This window comes from Culex pipiens, chromosome 1 (genome assembly GCF_016801865.2).
Source record: "Culex pipiens pallens isolate TS chromosome 1, TS_CPP_V2, whole genome shotgun sequence".
Taxonomy (NCBI): Eukaryota; Metazoa; Arthropoda; class Insecta; order Diptera; family Culicidae; genus Culex; species Culex pipiens.
In genome coordinates this window covers 31,115,042-31,138,058 of record NC_068937.1, presented here as the reverse complement: position 1 = coordinate 31,138,058, position 23,017 = coordinate 31,115,042, and the positions used below count along the sequence as shown (strand labels likewise).

Genomic DNA, 23,017 nt, shown 5'->3' with positions numbered 1-23,017 from the left:
CTAAAAGACACCGGTAATACAACTGTGTAGTAGCTTTGATGAACTGAAAACATGAGATAACATATTTTTTTCTACAAGAAGAATAGAGTAGAACGGGCAAAAGTACGCACGGGGCAAAGGTACACACCAGTCTTTTTGATACTAAATTTTTGTCTAAAAGCTCATATTCGTGTTTTCGACTTGTTTTATGGTAAATACAAAAATAAAGTGAAAAAAATGTGTGTAAGTTATTGAGAATAGTCACGTTTTGGCCATTTTGATCTAATACTTGAAATTTACAAACTAAGGTTTTCAAAATTTCAGAAAACAAAACTTGGAAAAAATCATTAAAAAAAACAGATTCATCAAAACATAAGCTTATTATTTTGAGTATTATCACAAAAGTTGAATTCCAAAATAAAATATATTTTTAGATTTTTTGCCTACTAATAAGGCATCTTTTGCGGAAGGTGAAAAAACGGTTACCGGAGATATAAATAAATTTTTATACAACAAAATTTCAAAAATTATTTCGAAAAATGTTGTCTTGTCAATTTTGAGTTTTTTTTTTTCATAAGAATGCAAAAAAATAATCAGAAATCATTTTAAGTAGAGAACCTAGAGCCAGGCTCTCTAGTTTTAAGTGTTTTCAACTAGTAAATAACGTAGTATTGTAAAAACAGAAATTGTTTTCGAAAAGCTGCATCAAGGAACATCTTATTCCCTACTACACTTGCAAGTGTAACGTCAAACGTCGAAAAACGACCTGTCACATTTTGTAGATGGGCAATGTGTGTAAACAAAGTGAAATAAATATGTTTAAGTGGTGCTGACAAGGATATTCACATAAAAAATCATCAGCAAATTGATTTTCTTGAAGAATTTCGGGAGCGATTTTCTTTTGTGTGATTTGCCTCCACTCTCTTTCACGGGTGAAGAAAGTTCGCCAGCGAAATATATTTTTTTGCGATTATTCCATCCCTGCTCAGCTGTCAAAATAGTTAGCACGAAACCCGGATTTTACATGGAGATTTTCATAAAAGTGAAATTTTGACCATTTTCCGGGCGAATTTCACCGGATTTTTTTCTTTAGGGTTGTAAGGCCGATGCAAATATTTTTCAAAGTTTTTGTCCCTTGGCTCTGGCCGGGGTCGAGGGGGGGAGGGGGCAAAAAAATAAAAAAATATATAAATATTGCAATAAAAAGCCAAGGAAAAGGTGTTTTAAAATGCATTTTATACTAGTACAGTTGTTTTGCAATCATTAGTTTTCAAAAAAATTTAGATTTGTCGAAAACAAAAATATTACCAAAATAAAACTTTTTGCGTTAAAAAACATAGAAAATTTTCAAAAATTACTAAGATTTTTAAATCAAGACATGCTAAAAATGATTCTTATCACAGGGGAATGCATTTTAAATTGATTTCAGCTGATTTCACTTAAAGTTCCATTGACTTTTGAAGTTTTGGAAAAAAAAACATTTTTTTGCCCCCTGATTTTTGGGCCAAAAAAAAGAATGGGGGGAAACAAAAACTTCAAATAAAATTTGAACCAGCCTTAAGCCTTTAAAACTGAACCGATAAACTCGTTTAGTTCAACTTATTTTAGGGAAAAAATATGTTTATTTTAAAAGCTTTTTCGGTTCAATTTGGCATGCTTAACAACCCTGCAGAAAAAAAAAATCCGGTGATATTTGCCCATAATATTTTCTCTTTCCTGAAAATCTCCATATTAAATCCGGGTTTCGTGCTAACTAACTACTTTGACAGCTGGAAACATGCCTTACTAATCTACATACCTTGCTCGCAATCAAGATTTTTGTTATCTTTTCAGTATATTTTCAAATCTTTAAAGTCAAGTTAAAATTTAAAAAAAACGAAAAATAATGATTAACTTTTTCGTTCGGATTGATATAAAAAAAATGATTAAAGACAAAACAGAAAGTTTCAAATACCGTCATCAGGGGTGATTGGGTCATACAAATTTCAGCATATTTGTATGACCCAATCTCACCCCCTAAACCCAATGTCACCCCTGATGACGGTATATTTAATTTCCAATAGTTGCCAAGATATAATCTGTATAATAATTAGAGCTAATACGGTGACACTGATAATAACTCATAGCCGTGTGAATATTTCACAATAAATATGATTTGTTCTCTACGATTTCGAAAATAGACTTTTCTTTGTGTTTTTTTATTTGGATGAAACTTTTTCCATTCCCAATGTCATAAGAAGTCATGATGCATCATTAGTTTTTGTAAATGTACGAAATTCTATATTTTAAGAAGAGATTTTCTTATCGATTTGTAGTCTTCGGCAAAGTTTTGATTTAGGACTTTTCGGAAAAAATAGGTACACGGAAAAAACTAATTATTCTTTTAATTTTTTATGACTAAAAATTAATTTTCCAAAAAACGTATCTTATAGCGTTGGAAATTTTTTGATATGTTTTATGTTCAGAAAATAAGATTGTTTTTTCAAAAAATAGTGTTTTTTGAAAATATCGAAAACCTTGACATAAAAAGTATAAAAAATCATTTCCCAAATATTTTTTACCAAAAACTTACTACTTTTAGGGTTACATTTTATATTTTTTGAAGTTTATGTCCAAAGCCGAGAGGGGGAGGGAGCAAGGACATAAAAAAATATCAAAATTTAAATTACAAGCCTAGGTTTCAAAATTTGGATGAAAAAAGTGTTTTAAAATGCATTTTACAGGCGTACAGTTGCTTTCCAATATTTAGTTTTGAAAATATCGAGGTATTGACGGAATTTTTTTTTCGCAAAAAAAAACTTTTCGGGGACTGTACATTGGTATTTTATGAAAATTTAGAATGTTTTCAAAGGAGTTCAAACATGCTAAATATGATTATAAACGCGGGACAATGCATTTTAACTGGTTTTCAGTTGATTGAACTTTAATTTTCATTAAAATTTTAAAGTTTTTCGAAAAAAAAATTTTTTGCCCCCTGATTATTCAGGCCAACTTCGAAGGGGGGGCGACATAAACTTTGAAAAATATTTGCAACGGCCTTATTTTAGAAAATATTCTTGAAAGAAAAGCACAAAATCATTTTTTTTTAATCGAGCAGTTAGTTTCTGAGATACAGTCTCACAGAGAATTCGAATCGATGAAATTGAATTTCCCTAAGTGTCACCTAATCAGCCCTATAGTATTAAACTATTGGTCCGATTTTCAATGTTGAAATGCGAGACTTTTGCGAAGTTTTCTGATCTTCGATCTATTTTCAAAAATGTTATAATTTGGTCTAAAAGATGAAATAAGGTAAATTATCTGTTTTTGAACCTTTTCAACAAGCTTGATTTTAAAATTTTGAAATAATTCAAATTAAAAAGACTAAACTTTTGCGAAGGTTTCTGATCTTCGATCTATTTTCAAAAATGTTATAATTTGGTCTAAAAGATGAAATAAGGTAAATTATCTGTTTTTGAACCTTTTCAACAAGCTTGATTTTGAAATTTTGAAATTATTCAAATTAAAAAGAACAGAAAATTACACAAAAGTTTAAATTTTTAATATTAGAATCGGACTATCAGTTTCATAGATATCGTCTGGTGAAAATAACAGGCTTATTAAGTGACACTTCGAGAAATTCGCCAGACTAGATTCTTCACCTGATTTTGCATCCTCAACTCCCCTAATCAAATTCACAAACTTCAAAAATCAAAAGTACGTTCTTTCGGAATTCAACTATTAGTGACTATTCCTGATTTTTTTTATTTAAATCAAGTGTTTGCTCTTGCTTCTACTTCAGAATCCGTGTTTTTTTCCAATTAAGATAAAAACGGGGTTTCATCAAGTTTGAATACATTTCTTTTTATCTTACTTGTGTTTTCACCAGGCATGACGCCGACTAATTGATCAAGCCATTAAACACACCAAATCTGCAATTCGAATATATTTACCAAAATCATGCCAGCACTCGTTTCTGAAGCCGCTGATTACATCCTGATTAAAGTTGTAGGATGTCTTGCACAAAAGTTTTTAGGTTTCACCAATTACAGTATCCCATAGTAATATTTCGAATACCAAATATGAAGCAAAAATTATATTTTAAAGAAATATCCTTGATTCCTCAATCTTTAGGTGAATAAAAATAAATAATGTTTTTGTTGTTTTGTTAAACAATCCAAGAAAACATTTTTTTTCCATCAGCTTTACAGCACCCAATCAAGTCATATCGTACAAGTGCTATTTCGATTCCTAAAAAACCCCAACCTGAACCCCTTTTTCCGGTCTAAATGTGAATGCACTTGTGCTGGCGGGGGGACCGAACTTTGCTCCTTCAACGGCGTTCTTCAACATATGATATTTACTTTCAAGTGGGTGAAATTGAAAACTAACTCAAACGTGACGTTAATGTTTCCCTTCCCCTCAATTCCCTTAAAAACACCTCGCCTCATCATTTGAGGAGAAAGAAACGTTTGACGGCACGCTAGAATAAATATAATTTATGACATACTCGGAGCTCACGTTGCGCCTGGGTCTGCCAATAAATTTTTGACCAGCAAAATTCACGTCATACACATTAAGCTGCGCGCGCGCGCGAAAAAGAAGAGAAAAACGAACAGCGCGTCAATTTGGCACTAAACTCGCAATACAAAGTGTATGTAAACATTGCACACTTTTTTTCGCGAAATGGGCGCGGAGACGCGTGGTGGTTTGGTTTTTTGTGTAGAAAAAGAAGTAAAATCGTTTTTCCTGTTCCGATTATGTTCGTGTTTATGTTAAATTAGCAAAGTACTTCCCCCTTCGTGGGGCGAGATCTGTTTTCGTTCGCCAAAAAAAGCAGGCGAAAAGCAAACAAAATAAAAAAAATGGCTGACGTCAATCGTTTCAAAAAACGCCGAGTCTGTTTGCATTAAAATAATTCCCGAGGCCAGACAACCGCGATGAGATAAACCATCGATTCGGCCAAGGTCTACTTGGATTAAATAATTCCATCACTCTCTTTTGGGGGTGAGCGGTCCTTGACTCTGCTGCCCGGTTGGGATTAGGGTGGTCAATTTGGTTTTACAGTAGAATCAGGATGGTTTGACACTTTTTATTTTTTAATTTAAGAATGTCAAACAAAAACCAAGAACTGTCACTTTCCCATGACTAGACTTTCAAACAAAAACCAAACGAGCTGTCATCTTAAACATTTGATTGACAGCAATAATTGTCAAACCATCGACTGCTTCCTGTACTAGAAAATAAATCTCCCCGCCACTTGAGCGCCGGCTGACTCCTCGGTGGTGGTGGTGGCCTTAATGAGGTTGCCCTTACAAATTTTCCTCCGACGGACAACAACGAAATCCGCTCTCGAAAAACGGGCGTGTTTTCATCAAGCAGAATTTCCACCCGTGCGTGGGCGGGCTTGTTACCATTTTCCACGAATTTGTTGGACGTCTCATTCGACTTTATACTTCACTTTTATTTTTGTCTACCTGTCAAATTCGGCTGATTGGTGGGATTTTTGGCCCTCGGGCGGCGGATACAACTTGATTGATCGTCCTAGCAGTGACCTAAAACCTGAGATTAGCGAAGTGATTCAACCACCTAACTGAATAGCATGTTTCTTATTGTTCATCATATTAAAAGTGATTTTTTTTTTCAGAACATTCACACATAATTTTTAAGAATATATTTACAGGAACTTTTAGATGGGTGCCGGACATTTCGACTAAAGCGGTATCGCCGAATGGACATTTCACCGAGGATCGTTTCGACAGGTTTCGACGAATGAAAAAATTACAGATATTGAATTGTGAAGAATACATACAATACAATACAATTTTAATTTATTTATTTTTAACATTACTGGTTCTTTGCACTATTTGAAAAATGATTTTATTAATTTCTGAGATTTTTTGCATTCTTTTCAACATACCAGTTCTATGAATTATTTTCTTAAAAAAATAATTCTGTAGCTTTTGCATTCTTTCAAACATAACCAATTCTTCGGACTATTTTAAAGATGATTGTATTTATCTCTGGAAGTTTTTGCATTCTTTTCAAAATGACCAGTTCTTTGAAAAAAATGGTCTGTTATCATAAAAATAATGTAGTTTTTGAATTCTTTCAAACATTACCAGTTTTTTTAACAATTTAAAAAATGATTTGATTCATTTCTTAGAATTAAATTAATATTTAAAAAATAACTAGTTCTTTGAAAATAACTCGTTCAAAACATCTAACATGGTGTGTGGATACTTCTAAAATGACTAGTTCTTAAAAATAATGGATTTGAAAAAATATTCATAATAGTTCTGTATTCTTACAAATACGATCCAGGTTTAGTAAACCAACTGTTAAAAATTCTATTAGTTTTTTGCGTTCTTTTTAACATGTAACCTTTTTTGAAAATAAATTGGTTTTGCAAAACTAATTTCCAAACTTTTTACACTCTTTCGATGAAAAGCATTTTTTGATAACAAATAGGTTTAAAAAAAATATAGTGAGTTTATGCATTCTTTTAAACATGAAAAGTGCTGCGAATAATTTAAAAAGATAGCTCTTTTTGTTTTTTTTTGCCTTTTTTGGCAGTTTGAAAACATTTTTCAATTATTTATTTAGAGTTTTTGCATTTTTATATCATGAGCAACTCTATAAAAAACACAAGAAAGATTATTCAATTACTTTATTTCAATGAATTTGAAAAAATGCAGTTTAAACATAGATATCATCGATAAATATTCATTTATTTCTAATAGGATTTGTTTAAATATGTTGTAAAAATACACGTTGTGTTGTTTAACTAATCCATAACATAAATACATGCATTTTTTAGCACTTTGTAGTAATTATATGATAGCCTATGCTTTTGTGCATTTTTTGCTAAGGCCATTGCACAGTGGTCCAGATCGCAAAATTAAGTGGAAAATGGATTTTCCGTAAAATGATGAAGTTTTGGAGCTTTGGTGTCTTCAGAAGAGTTGTTGCATATAAAAAGGGGCAACTTTTGGTTTGGTTGGAAATTAGGGTGGTTCACTATTAGGGTGATTTTAAAAATCTAACTTTTCAGGAATATTTTTGGGATTTTTTTTGTCTTCTAGAAAGTTGTTGAGCTTGCTAATCCAAGCAACTTTGTCGAAGACACCAAAATTTTATCTCGTAATCTACGCCTTCTACGACCAAATTTATAGAAAGCATCTGAGCAAACCTTCAAAAAATAGTTTTTTGAACGTGGAAATTCAGGGTTAAGTTTTAGAGAAAAAAGATATTCGGGGCACTTTTAGAGCTTTAAAAAACAAAAAAATTTATTATTTGACATGTCAATTTGGACTTAAGGGTCAAAAGTTACAGCGATTTTAAGGTAAAAAAGATGCAAATTTAAAACTTAAATATCTCGAAAAGGCACAAGCCAAATTTGAAGCTCTAGGTTGCATTTGAAAGAGGAGATCCAGCACTACAAACGCTGAAAAAATCTCAGGGGTGTTTTTCTTTAAACTCGAGATATCTTCATTTGAAAAAGTCTAATTTTCAAGGGAAAACCTTATGGGACCACCCTAACGAATTTCGAAAATTGTCCAAATATATGTTTTTCCATGTAATTTTGCCCACTGAATCTGAATCTGCCCTCAGAATTGACCCAAAGTGTCGAAAAATCGATTTTTGGTCATATTTTGGGTTTCTATGTAAAATTTTATACATTTTTATTTTATAGATACAGTAGATGCAGTTTTTTATTAATAAATATAAATTTAATCATATTTTCATTCTATTGATAAAAAAATTGACTACCATTTTATTTTGAAGTTGAAATTCTAAAAAATATTAGAATGATTCAAAATTGGTTTGATAAAGATTAAATGAACATTATTAATATTAAATTTTTGATCTTGAACACCAGGGTTCTTCATATTATTTCAAAAATTTCTGATTCTGGTGAATTATTCACAAAGTTTGACGGTTTTCAGCGTGAACAATTTCTAAGCCTAATGAAAACCCTTATTTTGCTGGCAAAACTTATCAATATATCTACGATTGTTTTAAAATATGAGTTTTGTCTAATTATGATAATTTTCGTTTTCTGAGTTTCTGTTTGAATTATCTGAATTATATTTATGTAATGTTAAAATGGAGCAATTCAGTAAAAACTGTTATTGCAAATATGATTCTAAATCTTACCTTTAGTTCTTATCGGTAGATATTGTCATGTGTCACCGTGTAATGTCAATCTTTCTTTACTGAAAAAACTAACTCAATCCACCTATGTGGTTGGAGCCTTCCTCACTCATTGCCAACAATGGCTGTACACAAATTTCATCTATTTTTTAGATCCGGAATAAAAAAAGTACATCAATATAACTCAAGTGGACATATCTCGAGACAGGGTTGCCAAATCTTCAATGTTTTGGACTCCATGGAAAGGTCTTTTGATAGTGGAGCCGGACATAGTTTACATACATTTAAGTGAGATCCGGCTTCCAAAAAGTGCATCAATATCACATAAGTGTAAATATCTCGAGACAGGGCTGCCAGATCTTCAATGTATTAGACTTGAATTTATTGAAAGTACATCAATATCACTTAAGTGGACATATCTCGAGACCGGGTTGCCAGATCTTCAATGGAGCCGGACATAGTTAACATACATTTAAGTGAGATCCAGCTTCAAAAAAGTACATCAATATCACTTAAGTGGAAATATCTCGAGACAGGGCTGCCAGATCTTCAATGTTTTGGACTCGTTGGAAAGGTCTTTTGATAACCTAACCAACGATGGGTCGGATGGTGGATCCGGACATAGTTTACATACATTTAAGTGAGATCCGGATGTATGTGAAAACACATTTTTATACATAACTTTTGAACTACTTATCGAAACTTCAATCTGTATAAAACTCGATCTATGGGACCCTAAACCAAGTCTAATGCAACAGGTTCGAGTCAAATCGGTTCAGCCAGTGCCGAGAAACATGAGCTAGTTTGTTGGTCACATACATACATACACACACACATACACACACACATACACACAGACATTTGTTCAATTTTCGATTCTGAGTCGATATGTATACATGAAGATAGGTCTACGACGTTTTTATACAAAGTTCATTTTTAGAGCAGGATTATAGCCTTACCTCAGTGAGGAAGGCAAAATCAAAGAAGTTTAGAATAGATTTTATATTATTATTTCGTTAAAAAGGTTAACACCAGATTTTCTAGTTTATTTTAACATGTTTCACGTTCCGTGAAATTTCCATTAAATGTAGTGTTTTGGCCGTACAAAATCATTTAGCCTAGTCATGGTACGCAATTCGAACACTTTATAGCAAATTGTTTTTTGCCTTCCTCACTGAGGTAAGGCTATAATCCTGCTCTTAAAATGAACTTTGTATAAAAACGTCGTAGACCCACCTTCATGTATACATATCGACTCAGAATCGAAAACTGAACAAATGTCTGTGTGTATGTGTGTGTCTATGTGTGTGTGTATGTATGTATGTGACCAACAAACTAGCTCATGTTTCTCGGCACAGGCTGAACCGATTTGACCCGAACCTGTTGCATTCGACTTGGTTTAGGGTCCCATAGATCGAGTTTTATACAGATTGAAGTTTCGATAAGTAGTTCAAAAGTTATGTTTAAAACTGTGTTTTCACATATATCCGGATCTCACTTAAATGGATGTAAACTATGTCCGGATCCACCATCCGACCCATCGTTGGTTAAGTTATTAAAAGACCTTTCCAACGAGTCCAAAACATTGAAGATCTGGCAACCCTGTCTCAAGATATGGCCATTTAAGTGATATTTATGTACTTTTTGGAAGCCGTAAAAAGTAAATCTTTCCCTGTTCCTGAAGGGAACACCCGTGAAAAGTATCGGGGCCGGCATTTACAAAGCGGATTCAGTGACAGTTTATTAATCAACTTAATGTTAACATGTTAAGGTTAATGTTAATATTCCATAGGTTGTTTTCCTAAGGTGTCTTGATAAGGTCCAGTTTGTGACGATACACTACCTTCCCTTTACTAAGCAATCGAATCCAGAAGGGAAAAGATCACCAGTTCTGTTGGTCCGAGCTGGGATTTGAACCCCGATCTACCGCTTACTAGGCGGAAGCGTTACCACTGGGCTACGTGGCTCGGCGTTACCACTGGGCTACGTGGAAGCCGGATCTCACTTAAATGTCTGTAAACTATGTCTGGATCCACCATCCGACCCATTGTTGGATAGGTTATCAAATGACCTTTCCAACGAGTCCAAAACATTGAAGATCTGGCGACCCTGTCTTGAGATATGGTCACTTAAGTGATATTTATGTACCTTTTTTATTCCGGATCTAAAAAATAGATGAAATTTGTGTACAACCCCATCAAATCAACCATTGTTGGTAATGAGTGAGGGAGGCTCCAACCACATAGGTGGATTAAGTTAGTTTTTGGAGGTGATTTTGCAAATATCTTTAGAGGGATTTTCTGGTCAATTTAATGTCTTTGAAAAAGTTGTAGATAATGCTTAAGACATCTCAGAAAACAGTTACACTCCATAAAAAAATTATCGATTTAAAAATTCAACTTTTCACACAAAATTTTGAGTTGTGTTTCTAATAATTTTGTAAAAATCTCATTTTCCGAAATGTTTGAGAATTTTAGATGATACAAAATTGCATCTTTTGAGTTAAAGATCAGGTTGGTCAAAACTCATTTGGCAGTGCTGTCAATTTTTCGAAAACTCATGATTTATAAAAAAAAACGTGGTCGAAAAATTTTGCTTTTTTTCAAAGATGTAAAATCAAATTTGCAATCAAAAAGTAGGTATTTTAAATAACATTTGATATTGTATCGTTTTCGTGTTATAGCCAAGAACGTGAATTTTGTATCTGCAGGAGGCTCACCTGTAGCTTGACCATCCCTAAGAATTTTTGTATCGAAAATATCAGAAAATTTACAAAAAGAAATTGAAGATTGGACCAATGGTTGCTGATATACGCAGAGTAAAAATGAAAAATTAAGTGTTTTTGCATTGCCAAAATATGCGTCCGATTTGCAATACCAAACAATGAAAGTATCGTAAATATCAAAAAGTGCAAATCAACTCAAACTTTTTAAAGGTCCTAAAATATTTATTTTCGACTAAAAATTGAAAAAAATAATAATTATAATAACATAAAAACATTGTACGATATCAAATTTAATAAAAAAAAAAGATTTTTTCGAAAAATTGGCAACACGGCCAAAAAAATTTTGTCCAACTTGTGCTCAAATGATGCAATTTTTACCATCTATAACATATCCAAAAACGAGATTTTTCATTTTTTGAGCACAATACCTTTCCTCAGAGTCCGAAAATTGCCTAAAAAGTTGCCGGGAAAATGCCCTTTCGTCGTTTTGATGCGCCCGGTGCAGGAATGAAAGATGGGATCCGTTAGCAAACAAACTTCCCTCGACACAAATGTGTTAGGGTATCGAGAGCTTTGTTTGTCCAATTTCGGCTTGAGTCCTCATTATGTCAAATGGACTTGTAGTTGAATGTCCTAAGTTAAGAAACAAGATTTTTACGTTTTCTTTAAAATAGAACACTACAAAGGTAGATATGTTACAAATTCAGTGTGCAATTAGGTTACCTTAACCAAATTGCACACGTTTACGAGAGTTGTTGGGCGGTGATTTGTATTAACACAACGCGGCTGAGAGTATTGATGATGGACGCAGGATGGCCTGAAAGGTGGAATGTTTGCGTTGAGGCATATTAATGAAAATTAATTTCGAAGAAAAAGGGACTGGTGGAGTCAAAACAGAGGCATTAATGGATGAACAAATTTGTAGAATTGTAAAATATTTATCATTGGAATGAAATCGGTGTCGAAACTTTAGCCGATACAGTAGAAAAGTATTTTGTATGTTTGTAGAAATATTAAGCTTCTCGAATACGGACGTCATATAATGAATTATTACATCGAGATTCAATCTTCCAATTTAAAAAAAAACAATATTAATAATAATAAAGAGAGAGCGCAATCGCCGTATGCTAGCAAATCCTGAAGTTGGCCTGCACTGATGAACAATTCCGGATGTCACTTTCAGCAATTTGTGAAACTTTGCCTAGAGCGGATGTTTTTGAAAGCTGACAATATTTCTAAACAGATTTTTATTTTGTGAATGCGTGTTTCACTAATAAATTGTAGCTGTTTTCAATTGTTTTGATACTTTTCCAGAAGCACAAATCTTATCTTTTCATCTTCAGATTTAAGTAACTTTTTCTTCCGACCATTTTAATGTCAACATTTTCCAGTTTTTCGGCTTATTAGGTATTACGCCGACTCGATTTGGAGGTTAGAAAGGAGTGCACTGTTTACATGGACTTAGCACAGTTCCATGCGGTCGTCGATTTTGTTCGGGAAAATTCGTCGACAATCGACGAAGACTATGTAAACAGTGCACACGAGCTGTCAAATGACGTCACGGTGTAAAACCTAATTGATTTCACCCAAACTAATCCACCTCTCTTCTCTCCATCTCCCACGCACAGGTCGCCGGAAAGCGCGACAAGGACCAGGAACGCGAAGCCCAGCACTGGATCGAGACGCTGCTCGGGGAAAAGTTCACCGCCGGATTCGCCTACGAGGACTGCCTGCGCGACGGCATTCTGCTGTGCCGCCTCATGAATCGCCTTTCGCCCGGCATCGTGCCGAAAATCAACACCAGCGGCGGCGACTACAAAATGATGGACAACATCAGCCAGTGAGTAACAACAACCAAAACAAACTTGTTTGACGTTTCGCTTCCGCGCGCTGCTGCGCTCCCGGTCGGTCGTATCCGCGCTGACACTGTTTGATTGCGCGAGGCACCGCCTGCTTCGTTGGCGCGCGATGTTGCCTAGGTAGCAGCAAAATGACGCACCGACGGTACGGTACTGCTGCAATGGCCGGCGGCGGCACGAAACAAAACAAAAACCGCCGGCAACATGGCGGCCAGAACCCTAACCCTACTCAACACGTAACAGTGTGAGGGAAATGTGCTATAAGTTTTTGCTGCTGGCAACAGGGGCGCATGCGGACGATGTTGCCGGGCAAGTTGTTGTTTCGTGAATCGGCTGCGATGAAGAAGTGCTTCGATGTGGCGTGCGCTCCCGGTGCCGTTGCACGGCCATTCTTGTTGATCAGGTGTATTGTTGTGGCACTGGCCGGCACGCGCCCGGTTTGTGTCACAACTTTGTTTCCTTTGACGTTACCGTAACCGCAGCGAAGTGACAGCCGGAAGACCTGCTCCGTACTTGCTCCTGCCCTAGTAGGCCGTGATGATTCGCGTGTTACGGATGTTTTCGGAAGCGCTGCCCGCGAAGATTTTTTTCCGCGACCGAATTTCGCTGCATGGGACCGTCGCGCTGCCGCTCCTTCCGAACGATGACCTCCTGGTGCAAACTTTGGTAAAAGTACTACCACAGCGCGCCCGGTTTGAGTGCTGTCGGCAGTCGGACTTCTTAGTTCACGTCCGCTCCGCGCGTCGTCCTGGTGACAGTCGGCTAGAACTCTTTCTCTGACTTTTACCACCGCGCTTGATGACTTGACGTCTAGTGGTCGCCGCCGGTTATGCAGTTTGCGTCAGATAGTCAGTAAAATTTTGACACTTGAACAGGACCGCAGTAGGCCGCTGGAGGTACGGGAACGTCACACGCGGGGGTCGCGTCTTCGACAGGAACCGGCATCGATGAGGAGCCGGTTCCCCCGGCCTGCTCTGGTTTCCTGTTCATAAGCAATCAATCACCGTCAACGAAAATGGTGATAATAGCTCGCGTTACTGCCTTTCATCATGGGGCGTTGATTGCGCCGCCACCATCGCCGCTCGATTATATGACGACCCTGACGATAATCATCGTCGTTAGCGGGTGTCTGCACGCCGCGCCTCAGAAATGATCGGAAAATTCATCAAGAGGAAGAAAAAAGGCCCGGTTCGGAATTGATGCCCTCATCATCATCACCATCAATAATAATCACCAACAGCCCTGGCAAGCGAGAAGTCGTCGTCGTCGTCGTCCTGTTGCGCAGGGTCGCAGCAAGCCTTGAATCCTGGCACCAGCTTGGATCTCTCCAGAATGACAACATTCGCTGATGGCATGATGGCTGTTAACGGTTGTCATTAAAATGTCATTACGCTCATTGCCATCAATGTTGGCGGTTGTTCATCAGATCGGGAAATCCAGCTGATAGAATATATTTATTTTTCCATAATTTCTCACCCAGTGAGAGGGTACAGAGCGGATTGGTTAATTCAAATAGAACTGCATTCGAATTAGCGCCCAGCAAAACTTGGCAGTGTTGGCAAACACAAGGGGTTTCCAGCATCGTGTCAGACTGGTCACTAATCCGGAATTACTTGGAATTTGAGCAAGTAATTCTGTAATTCCGGATTTACTGAGTAATTCCAGAGTAATCCTGGTAATTCCTAATAATCCCAGTAATCCTGGTAATTCCATGATTCTTGTATGTAAAAACATACTTCAGAAAATAATAAAATTATAAAAAATAACTGTTTAAAAGTTAATTTCGGTAAACCTCTTATGATTCTATTTATTGACTATTAATTTTCATTTAAGAAACCAAAGTTATAGCTGATACGGGATCATTCGGATTCTGAGTAAGTAATTCAGTAATTCCAGAATTACTCCGCAATTTTGCAGTAATGCCTGTAATTCTGAAATTATGTAGTAATTCCGTAGTAATTCGAGTAATTCCATAATTACTGGATTTTGCTTTTCCTTGATGCCTTTTATGGTTGTAAGAAGCACAGAGCGGATTCGGAATGTCCGCAAATTTGGATGCTCTCTAATAGGCCCCCAAAACCAAAGCTAAAAACTCTATTCGCCACCTACATTCGAGTAGGAGAACTTTGGTGCAAGGTTACGTTTACGTTTTTGCGCGATAAGTGCAAAGGGGAGTGATAACTATTTTAAGGTTTTTTAAAAGAAAATTGATCTTTTGGAATAAAATAAAGTTAGCAGGAGGTAAGAAATAAAAAGTTCTATCGACTGACCTTTTGATTTTTTTGCTAAGTTGCCTTTTTCATTGAAAATTTTGAGATCCGGATTGAAAACGCTAGAATGAGGTTAGATTGCTAATTTTGAAAATCAATCCAATTATCATTTTTCAAGCAGATCTTTGCTTTTATGGTAGAAGTGACTTTAAAAAATATTTGTCCACTTGAATAATCGACATTCTCAATTGATTAGTTAGGTTTTGGTTGATTAAAATATTCCCTTATTTTGAATCAGATAATGAACAGGTTAAATCGGCCATCACAAAAATATTTTCGTTTATATCAATTAAGCTATTTATTTCTTACCTGAAAATGGTATAATTTGCTATTAATGTCGATTTTATGATGAAATAAAACAATTTCAAATTTCAAACCAATTTACTCGCTGTAGGTTATAATGAAAACATCACCCCAAGATTGAGCGCCCTCTAGTGGGGGGTAATTTTGACGTTTGATTGCCTATTCAAATGTATTTGTATGAAAAACAACTCAAACGTCAAAATCAGTTGTCAAACTGATGTTGATATTTACCCCATTATTCAACGATTTCCAAGTAGGGCGTCCAATTTTCCCGGGTTTTGTGTTTCCTGGAAATCAGAAAAAATATATTATTTATTCCCGAGAAATTTTTGAAAACGTCATAAAATCTATGTTTTCTTTATATTTGTTATGTTTTTTAAGCTTTAAATTTATAGAATTAGCTCAATACTATTAATATCAATATAAACAAGGAAAGCAGTTTTTAGATACCTTAAACAATTTTTTGCTGTTCTCTGATGTGCTTTTAATTTTATATGCACCACATTTCCAATTCAAATTAAATAAGTATCTTATAAATATTTATTTTTTATTTATTTCTATATGACATGACTAAAACAGCTCAAAAATTGGTTTTAAAAATCAAAAAAAAAATAAAAAAGTTTAAACATATTAATTGTAATACTAATGTTATTTCCAGGCCAAATTAAGATTTTTGTTTAATTTCGGGAATTCCTCGTACAACATATAAAAATCCCGGGAATTTTGTGCCGGGAATTCCCGGAATGGACGCACTATTGCCAAGCACGTGGTTTTGTGCGTTTGACAGCTGTCATTCGATCCAATTCCAAAGACTTTTCTCAATATGCTGGAAGCTAGGCAGTAATTCCAAGTTATTTTTTATAAATTTGAGCAATTCTGTGTGGTTTCTGGAAATCCCAAGTAATTCTGGGAAATCAAAGTAATTCATGACATATTGCCAGTAATCCTGGTAATTCCATTTAGACTGGTCAGTAATCCTTGATGCTGGAAACCCCTTGGGCAAACACAAACATACGTTGCCAGATCGATTTAGCAAAGTCTGGCCAATCTCCCTATTTAGGGTCTCTAGAGAGGGGCTCCCCAATCGACGCACGAGAATTGTCAAATGTAGTTAAGAATCGAGCAAAAAACAATGGATTTCACACAATTGGCACCCCCCTTTGACAGTTCTCGTGCGATGATTGGTACTTTTGATTTGTGCTGTTCTTTTCATTTAAGGTACTTGAATCACACGTCCCAATTCGAGATTTCCGACAATCGGTTGCCACATATTTGGAAGAATATTACAGTCATGCCTCGGTTTTGCACGCCTCGGTTTTGCACTGCCCCGGTTTTGCACCGTTCAGCTGCCTCGGTTAAGCACGGCCCAGTGCTTAACTGAAGCACAGAGCTTATGGGTTTTTGGCTATATGGGAGACATTGGCTTTAATCGTATGAAAAATCATGCAAACATCAAAAAATTGTAGTGTTTTGGAATCGGGATGATGTCAATTATCCATTTAAATTATTATTTCATGAAAATTTTTCTCAAAAATACGTATTTTTCCTGTATTTTGAAAATGCATTTTTTTTCTCTAAAGAATCCAAAAATATATTGTTATTGCAATATGGGTATCAAATGATCAGGTTATTCATACATTTCGGATGTAATAACACCATTTTTAGAAAATACTCCAAATTTTCACAATACCACGTTTTTTCGAAAAAAATACTCAAAATTTTAATTTTTACAGTATGGGTATCAAACGATCGGGATTTTTTTTAAACATTTCGAATGTAATAACACCATTTTTAGAAAATACTCCAAATTTTCACAAAACTACGTATTTTCGAATAAAATACTCAAAATTTCCGTTTTTACAATGTGGGTATCGAACGATCTTGATTAAAAACTAAAACTACGTATTTTCGAAAAAAAATACTCAAAATTTCGGTTTTCACAACGTGGGTATCAAACGATCGGAATTTTTTCATACATTTCGATTGTAATAACAACATTTTTTTGAAAATACTCAAAATTTTCACAAAACTACGTATTTTCGAAAAAAATACTAAAAATTTACGTTTTTACAATGTGGGTATCAAACGATCGGGATTTTTTCATACATTTCGAATGCAATAACAACATTTTTTGAAAATACTAACAATTTTCGTAAAACTACGTTTTGCCTTCCTCACCTTACTGAGGAAAGGCTATAAAATCACTCGGAAAATGAACTTCTTAATTCGACCTTGTAGACCCACCTTCACGTATACCTATCGACTCAGAATCAAATTCTGAGCAAATGTCTGTGTGTGTGTGTGTGTGTGTGTGTAGGGATGTGGGTCTGTGCACCAAAAAATATGCACTCGATTATCTCAGCACTGGCTTAACCGATTTGGACCGTTTTGGTCTTATTCGATTTGTCTTGGGGTCCCATAAGTCCCTATTGAAAATTATGAAGTTTAGTAAAGTACTTCAAAAGTTATGCTAAAAAAACGATTTTGGCGTATGTCCGGAAGATTGTAAAAAGGGTGGTTTTTGCAAGAAACCCTATCATGTTATACATTTTCAGAAAGGTATTTAAAAGACCATTCCAATGAGCCCAAAACATTGAAGATCTGACAACCCTATCAAAAGTTATTAGCACTTAAGTGTTATTTATACACTTTTTGGAGGCCGGATCTCAGATATTTCAACGAAAATGATGTCCGGGTCCATCATGCGACCCATCGTTAGTTAGATAATCGAAAGACCTTTCAAATGAGCCTAAAACATCAAGGATCTGAACACCCTATCAAAAGTTATTAGCACTTAAGTGTTATTTATAAACTTTTTGGAGGCCGGATCTCAGATATTTTAGTAAAAATGATGTCCGGGTCCATCATGCGACCTGTCGTTAGTTAGATAATCAAAAGACCTTTCAAATGAGCCTAAAACATCAAGGATCTGACAACCCTATCAAAAGTTATTAGCACTTAAGTGTTATTTATACACTTTTTGGTGGCCGAATCTCAGATATTTCAGTAAAAATGATGTCCGGGTCCATCATGCGACCCAACGTTAGTTAGATAATCAAAAGACCTTTCAAATGAAATGCAAACTATCGTTGGATAGGTTTTTTTATCAGACCTTGCCGATGAGCCAGAAAAATTGAAGGTCTGCGAACCCTATCAAAAGAAATTAGTAATAAAGTTGATTTGTTAAACATGTTAAGGGAATGTTGATATTTTTACTGAATGTATTGATTTTATGAATGCGAGGAAGGCACCAACCAGCTAAAGGTGGATTAAGTAACGTTTTTTTTTTAAGCATGCGGACATTTTGGGAAAACTTACGTATCAAAATTTAATGCTTTTTAGTGCCCTTTAATCCAGATTTAGTGCTCTTATATTTTCATTCAAATCGCCATACAAAAATAACAAGAAAAAGCCAAAATACATATGGTGCCATTTTGCTAAATCTACAGATCAAAATTCTGAGCAGATTTATAGGCATTAAGTACCTTTTATTTCATATTTAGTGCACAAATTTCCATACAAATTTAAAAATTCTATTCAGAAAAACTTTTCTGTCTAAAATATGTGCTTATTAAGTGCTATTTAGTGCACTGTGTTTAAGATTTAGTACTCTTATTTTTTTAAGCAACTTTTAAAAAAGCAAGGTTACACATGGGGTCATTTTGGAAAATCTACAGGTCAAAATTTAGTTGAGATTTAGACACGGATTAAGAGTTATTTAGTGCCCTTAATTCAGAATTAAGTGCTGTTATATTTTCCATACAAATAGATAGAGCTAGTGTTTTTCACGGCTCAAAAAATAAAATTTCACGGCACGCCAATTACAAAATATTGGAATTTCACGGCAATTTCACGGTACTCAAAAATCTGCTTGAATCAAATGCAAAAATATGTTATTGTAGTATTATTGTGTGAGCAAAGTTATTTAAGAATTAACAATAGTTCAAAACTACTAATTATTACCCCCTGACACAAAATATTAACTGCAATTTTTTATGAGTTCAATTTTGTCCAGTTTTACATCTGAAAGACTTTAAAATTTTAATATCAAAATAATTTGCTAAAGCTTCTCCAAACGAAAACCATTCTTAATTCACCATAAGTAGATTAATAATATATGATTATTTCTAACAGTTTTTGCAGCATTTGGTATTGATAATAACAAAAAATTTAAATATTTAAATATTGAAGTATTTTTGTAATTTTTATAAACATTTATTTTATTTTAAAATTGATTAAAAATCTTTATTTCTACCTAAAATATTCACATTATTTTGAATTTTTACTCACGTTGTACAATGCAACTTTTTCATCGTTATATTACTAAATTTAACAGAGATTAAAAAAAAATAGCAAAAACTGCTTTGTGTTTTCTATTGGAAATCAGCATTTCGATAGAGATTTTTTACATCTTCAAAAAAGCAATATTTTTTAATTTTTTTAACAGCTTCTTCCAAAATGCTCTACTTTTGGTTTGTTTTAACTTAAAAAAAAAAACAAATTTTCAAACACTGAGGAGCAATTTTTGAAATGATTTTTCGAATCTCGCTGCATTTCACGGTGTGGACCAGATTTCACGGCCAAGGGCAAATTTCGCGGATTACGCGGCTTCCGTGAAATCGCGGAAAATCACTAGCCCTACAAATCGACATCCAAAAAAATAAGCAAAAAAGTCAAATTACGTAGGCAGCCCTTTTGGAAAACCTACGTGTATAAATTTAATTCTTTTTAGGGCCCTTCAATTTAGATGAAATTTTTAAATGTTTTCCTGTAATTTTTGAGTATTTTCCGTGTTTACAAGCTTCTATGATTTAGTGCCATTGCACAAGTGCCACAATCGGATTTAAAATGACGTTTTCTTGTAATTTTTGACAATTTTCACATAATTCCAAGCTTCTATGATTTAGTGCCATCGCTCAAGTGCCTCAATCGGATTTTAAATATTGTTTTCTTGTAATGTTTGACCATTTTCACATATTTCCATGCTTCTAAGATTTAGTGCCATCGCTCAAGTGCCCCAATCAGGTTTAAAATCATGTTTTCTTGTAATTTTTGACCATTTTCACATATTTTTTAGCTTCTATGATTTAGTGCCATCTCAAAAGGGCTTCTATCGGATTCAAAATATTAATAAAATAACATAAATTTAGGTTTCGTCTAAAGTAATCAAAAACATAAAAATATAAATCCATCCAACTTCCACGTGTTCTCCTGTCCTCACGCCATCTAGGAGAGCTACCATTTTGAATCTGCTGCCCCTTGTTGCCAACGCAAAACACCGTTCACAGCAGTCCCGCTACAACTGTCGACACATGTGCCGTTCGACCTCCTCTCCCAAGTGCTGCGCTCCCGTTCACTTCGTACAGAAAACGGTGCACCAAAAACAAAATGAGCCATGCCCCCCAGAAACGGCCAAACCGCGCCGCAAACGGACCCCGGACGGCACTGAGAACGGAACTTTCGGCGGCGGGCGACTACGGGAACCCGCCAACGGGGTTCGAGAGTTGACGTTTGTTTGTGAGCGTGCACTCAAAATAATCTACACGTTGAAGTTACGTGAAAAGCTATGTGGTATTTTTCCACTAGAGATTTCACGTAACTTCTATGAGGTGACGCTAGTAGAAATGAAATTTGCTTGGCCAGATCATTTCACGTTGATTCTACGTGTTTCACACGTAAAAGCTAAATGAATCAATCGATGATTTCTATGTTTGTTGTAGTAAAAGTTATGTTTCTTTTTGAGGTTTAAGAGCTTATTTCAATCTTTTTTTAAATATAAATAAAAGGAAATTGAGTTCAGTTATTTTTAAATTATTTTATTTATCAATCAATAATTTTCTTCTCAACGGTCTCACCGTTGCAACGCACAATACTTCTTGTTTTTCCCAACAACCCAATGAGAATTTTGGCAGATCGACTCGAGCCTTGAGCCAAAATTCTCAGTGGAAATAATTGCCCCGATGATGTGCTTGACCGAGGATCAACGATTAGTCGAGTCCTTTGCCTTGCCCACCGACCGCCACCAATTAGCTGCTGATCCCGTCATGACCAGCATGAGGGTGACCGCAGAGCATCCGTTGTAGACGATTGGATCAAAGTTGGACACCAGCCCCATGACCTAGAACGAGTACTAGTACTTCTCCAGAACACACTCGGCGATGACCACGTCCGTGACATTTCTGGTGGCGACACCACAGTTGCACCGGTCCGACCGAAGAAACCGGGATCGCCTTCTAGCGGTCCTTCAGGATACCGCTAATGTTGGCAGCGGCCACCATTCCAGAGGCCACAGGGAAAAAAATGCGTCTGCCAGAGACCGGTCTCTGAAATAAAAAAAAAACATCAAATAAGCAAAAGAAACAATTTAAACTTAATATTACTTACCAACTTTTACATTTTTGAAGAATTTTTTTGAGCACGGTCTGGCGTCGTCGGTCCGGCAGCAGGCAAGGCAGCAGGTCTTCACTGTGCGCCGTAAATTTTCATACTAAAATAGTCACGTAGAAATTTGGCTAACTCGAGAAAAAGAGGTGCGTTGAAGTTACATTTCAAAACACATAAAAGCTACATGAAAAAACCTAGTGGAAAAATACCATAAGGTTTTTCACGTAGCTTCAACGTGAAAACCTTTTTTTTTTTCAGAACACTTTCACATTATTTTTACGTGTGTCACGTAAAACGAGCCTAGCGAGGGGAAAATCGGAGTTACGTGATTTTTCAGATAGCATCAACGTGTGGATTATTTTGAGTGTGGTGTTGTACAGTAACGACGCCTCATTATGTTAGTTTTAGTTAAGAACCATAAAATAATTTCGAATATTCTTAGTGTACTTGTAAAAGTTTGTCCCAGCAGGCCATGAACGGTGAGGAGGACCGGTTTTGCTTGTGGAGAGCTGGTTCCTAAACGACGACACGTTGAAGGGGCTAAACGGCTTGCTGCGATTGCTGCTCGTTTGGTAGCTGGCGACACCATTTTTTGGCATGTCTCTATAGTTTCAGCAGGCGTAAAGTTGAAAGGATTTTGTAGAACGGATTTCAATGAAAGCTACTTTCAGGCAAATTTTGAATAGATTTGAATAAATGTCTCAAAGAATGAACGCTTTGAATTTTGTTTGTTTATATCACATTTTATATTTCCAACAAATTTTAAACATCAAAAGTTTGAATGAAAATAACTTCCAGGTTTGTTATTACTATGGAGAACCAAGAACTTCTGTAACACAAAAAATCACAGGGATTGCCCTCTATTACGGACGTGGTGAAGTTAGAGCTTAAATAAGATATTACGGAGATTAACCAGAATTAGACAGACTATTCGGAAGCAGAGTTTTATTACTCCTTTTAACAAATCCTCCCTAGAATCTTTGCAAATATTGCTTTCATCGATGCATACTGTCCAGGAGCTTGAGTGTGAATGAAGAGACGTTTGTGAAGCAGTATTTCTTTGAAGTCAGATTTGAATGCGCATCGATGCTTTGACGATCGATTTCAATCGGCCAGTTATTTACTCCTTTTAACAAATCTTCTTTACAATCCACGTAAATATTGCTTTCATCGATGCGTACTGTCCAAGAGTTTGAGTGTGAATGATGAGGAGTTTGTGATCTCGAACCTTCCCCAAAAACAACAAAACAACTCCACGTGACACGACCCCGCGACCGTCGACCGCGAATGCAACAAAATGGCGTGTTTTGTTGTAAATCGCACGTAGAGCAGCGGCGAACATACGGCGTCGCAACAAAACC

The 23,017-nt window shown here is 35.5% G+C and overlaps 1 protein-coding gene across 1 annotated transcript in view; it reads left to right on the top strand.

Annotated features, from left to right (window-relative positions):
* LOC120427970 (muscle-specific protein 20-like) overlaps window positions 1–23,017 on the top strand; it is a 94,585-nt gene that overhangs the window by 69,934 nt on the left and 1,634 nt on the right. Inside the window, exon 2 of the mRNA XM_039592926.2 lies at window positions 12,469–12,680. Coding sequence (XP_039448860.1) covers window positions 12,469–12,680 — 212 coding nt within the window. The remainder of the gene's footprint in view (window positions 1–12,468; window positions 12,681–23,017) is intronic.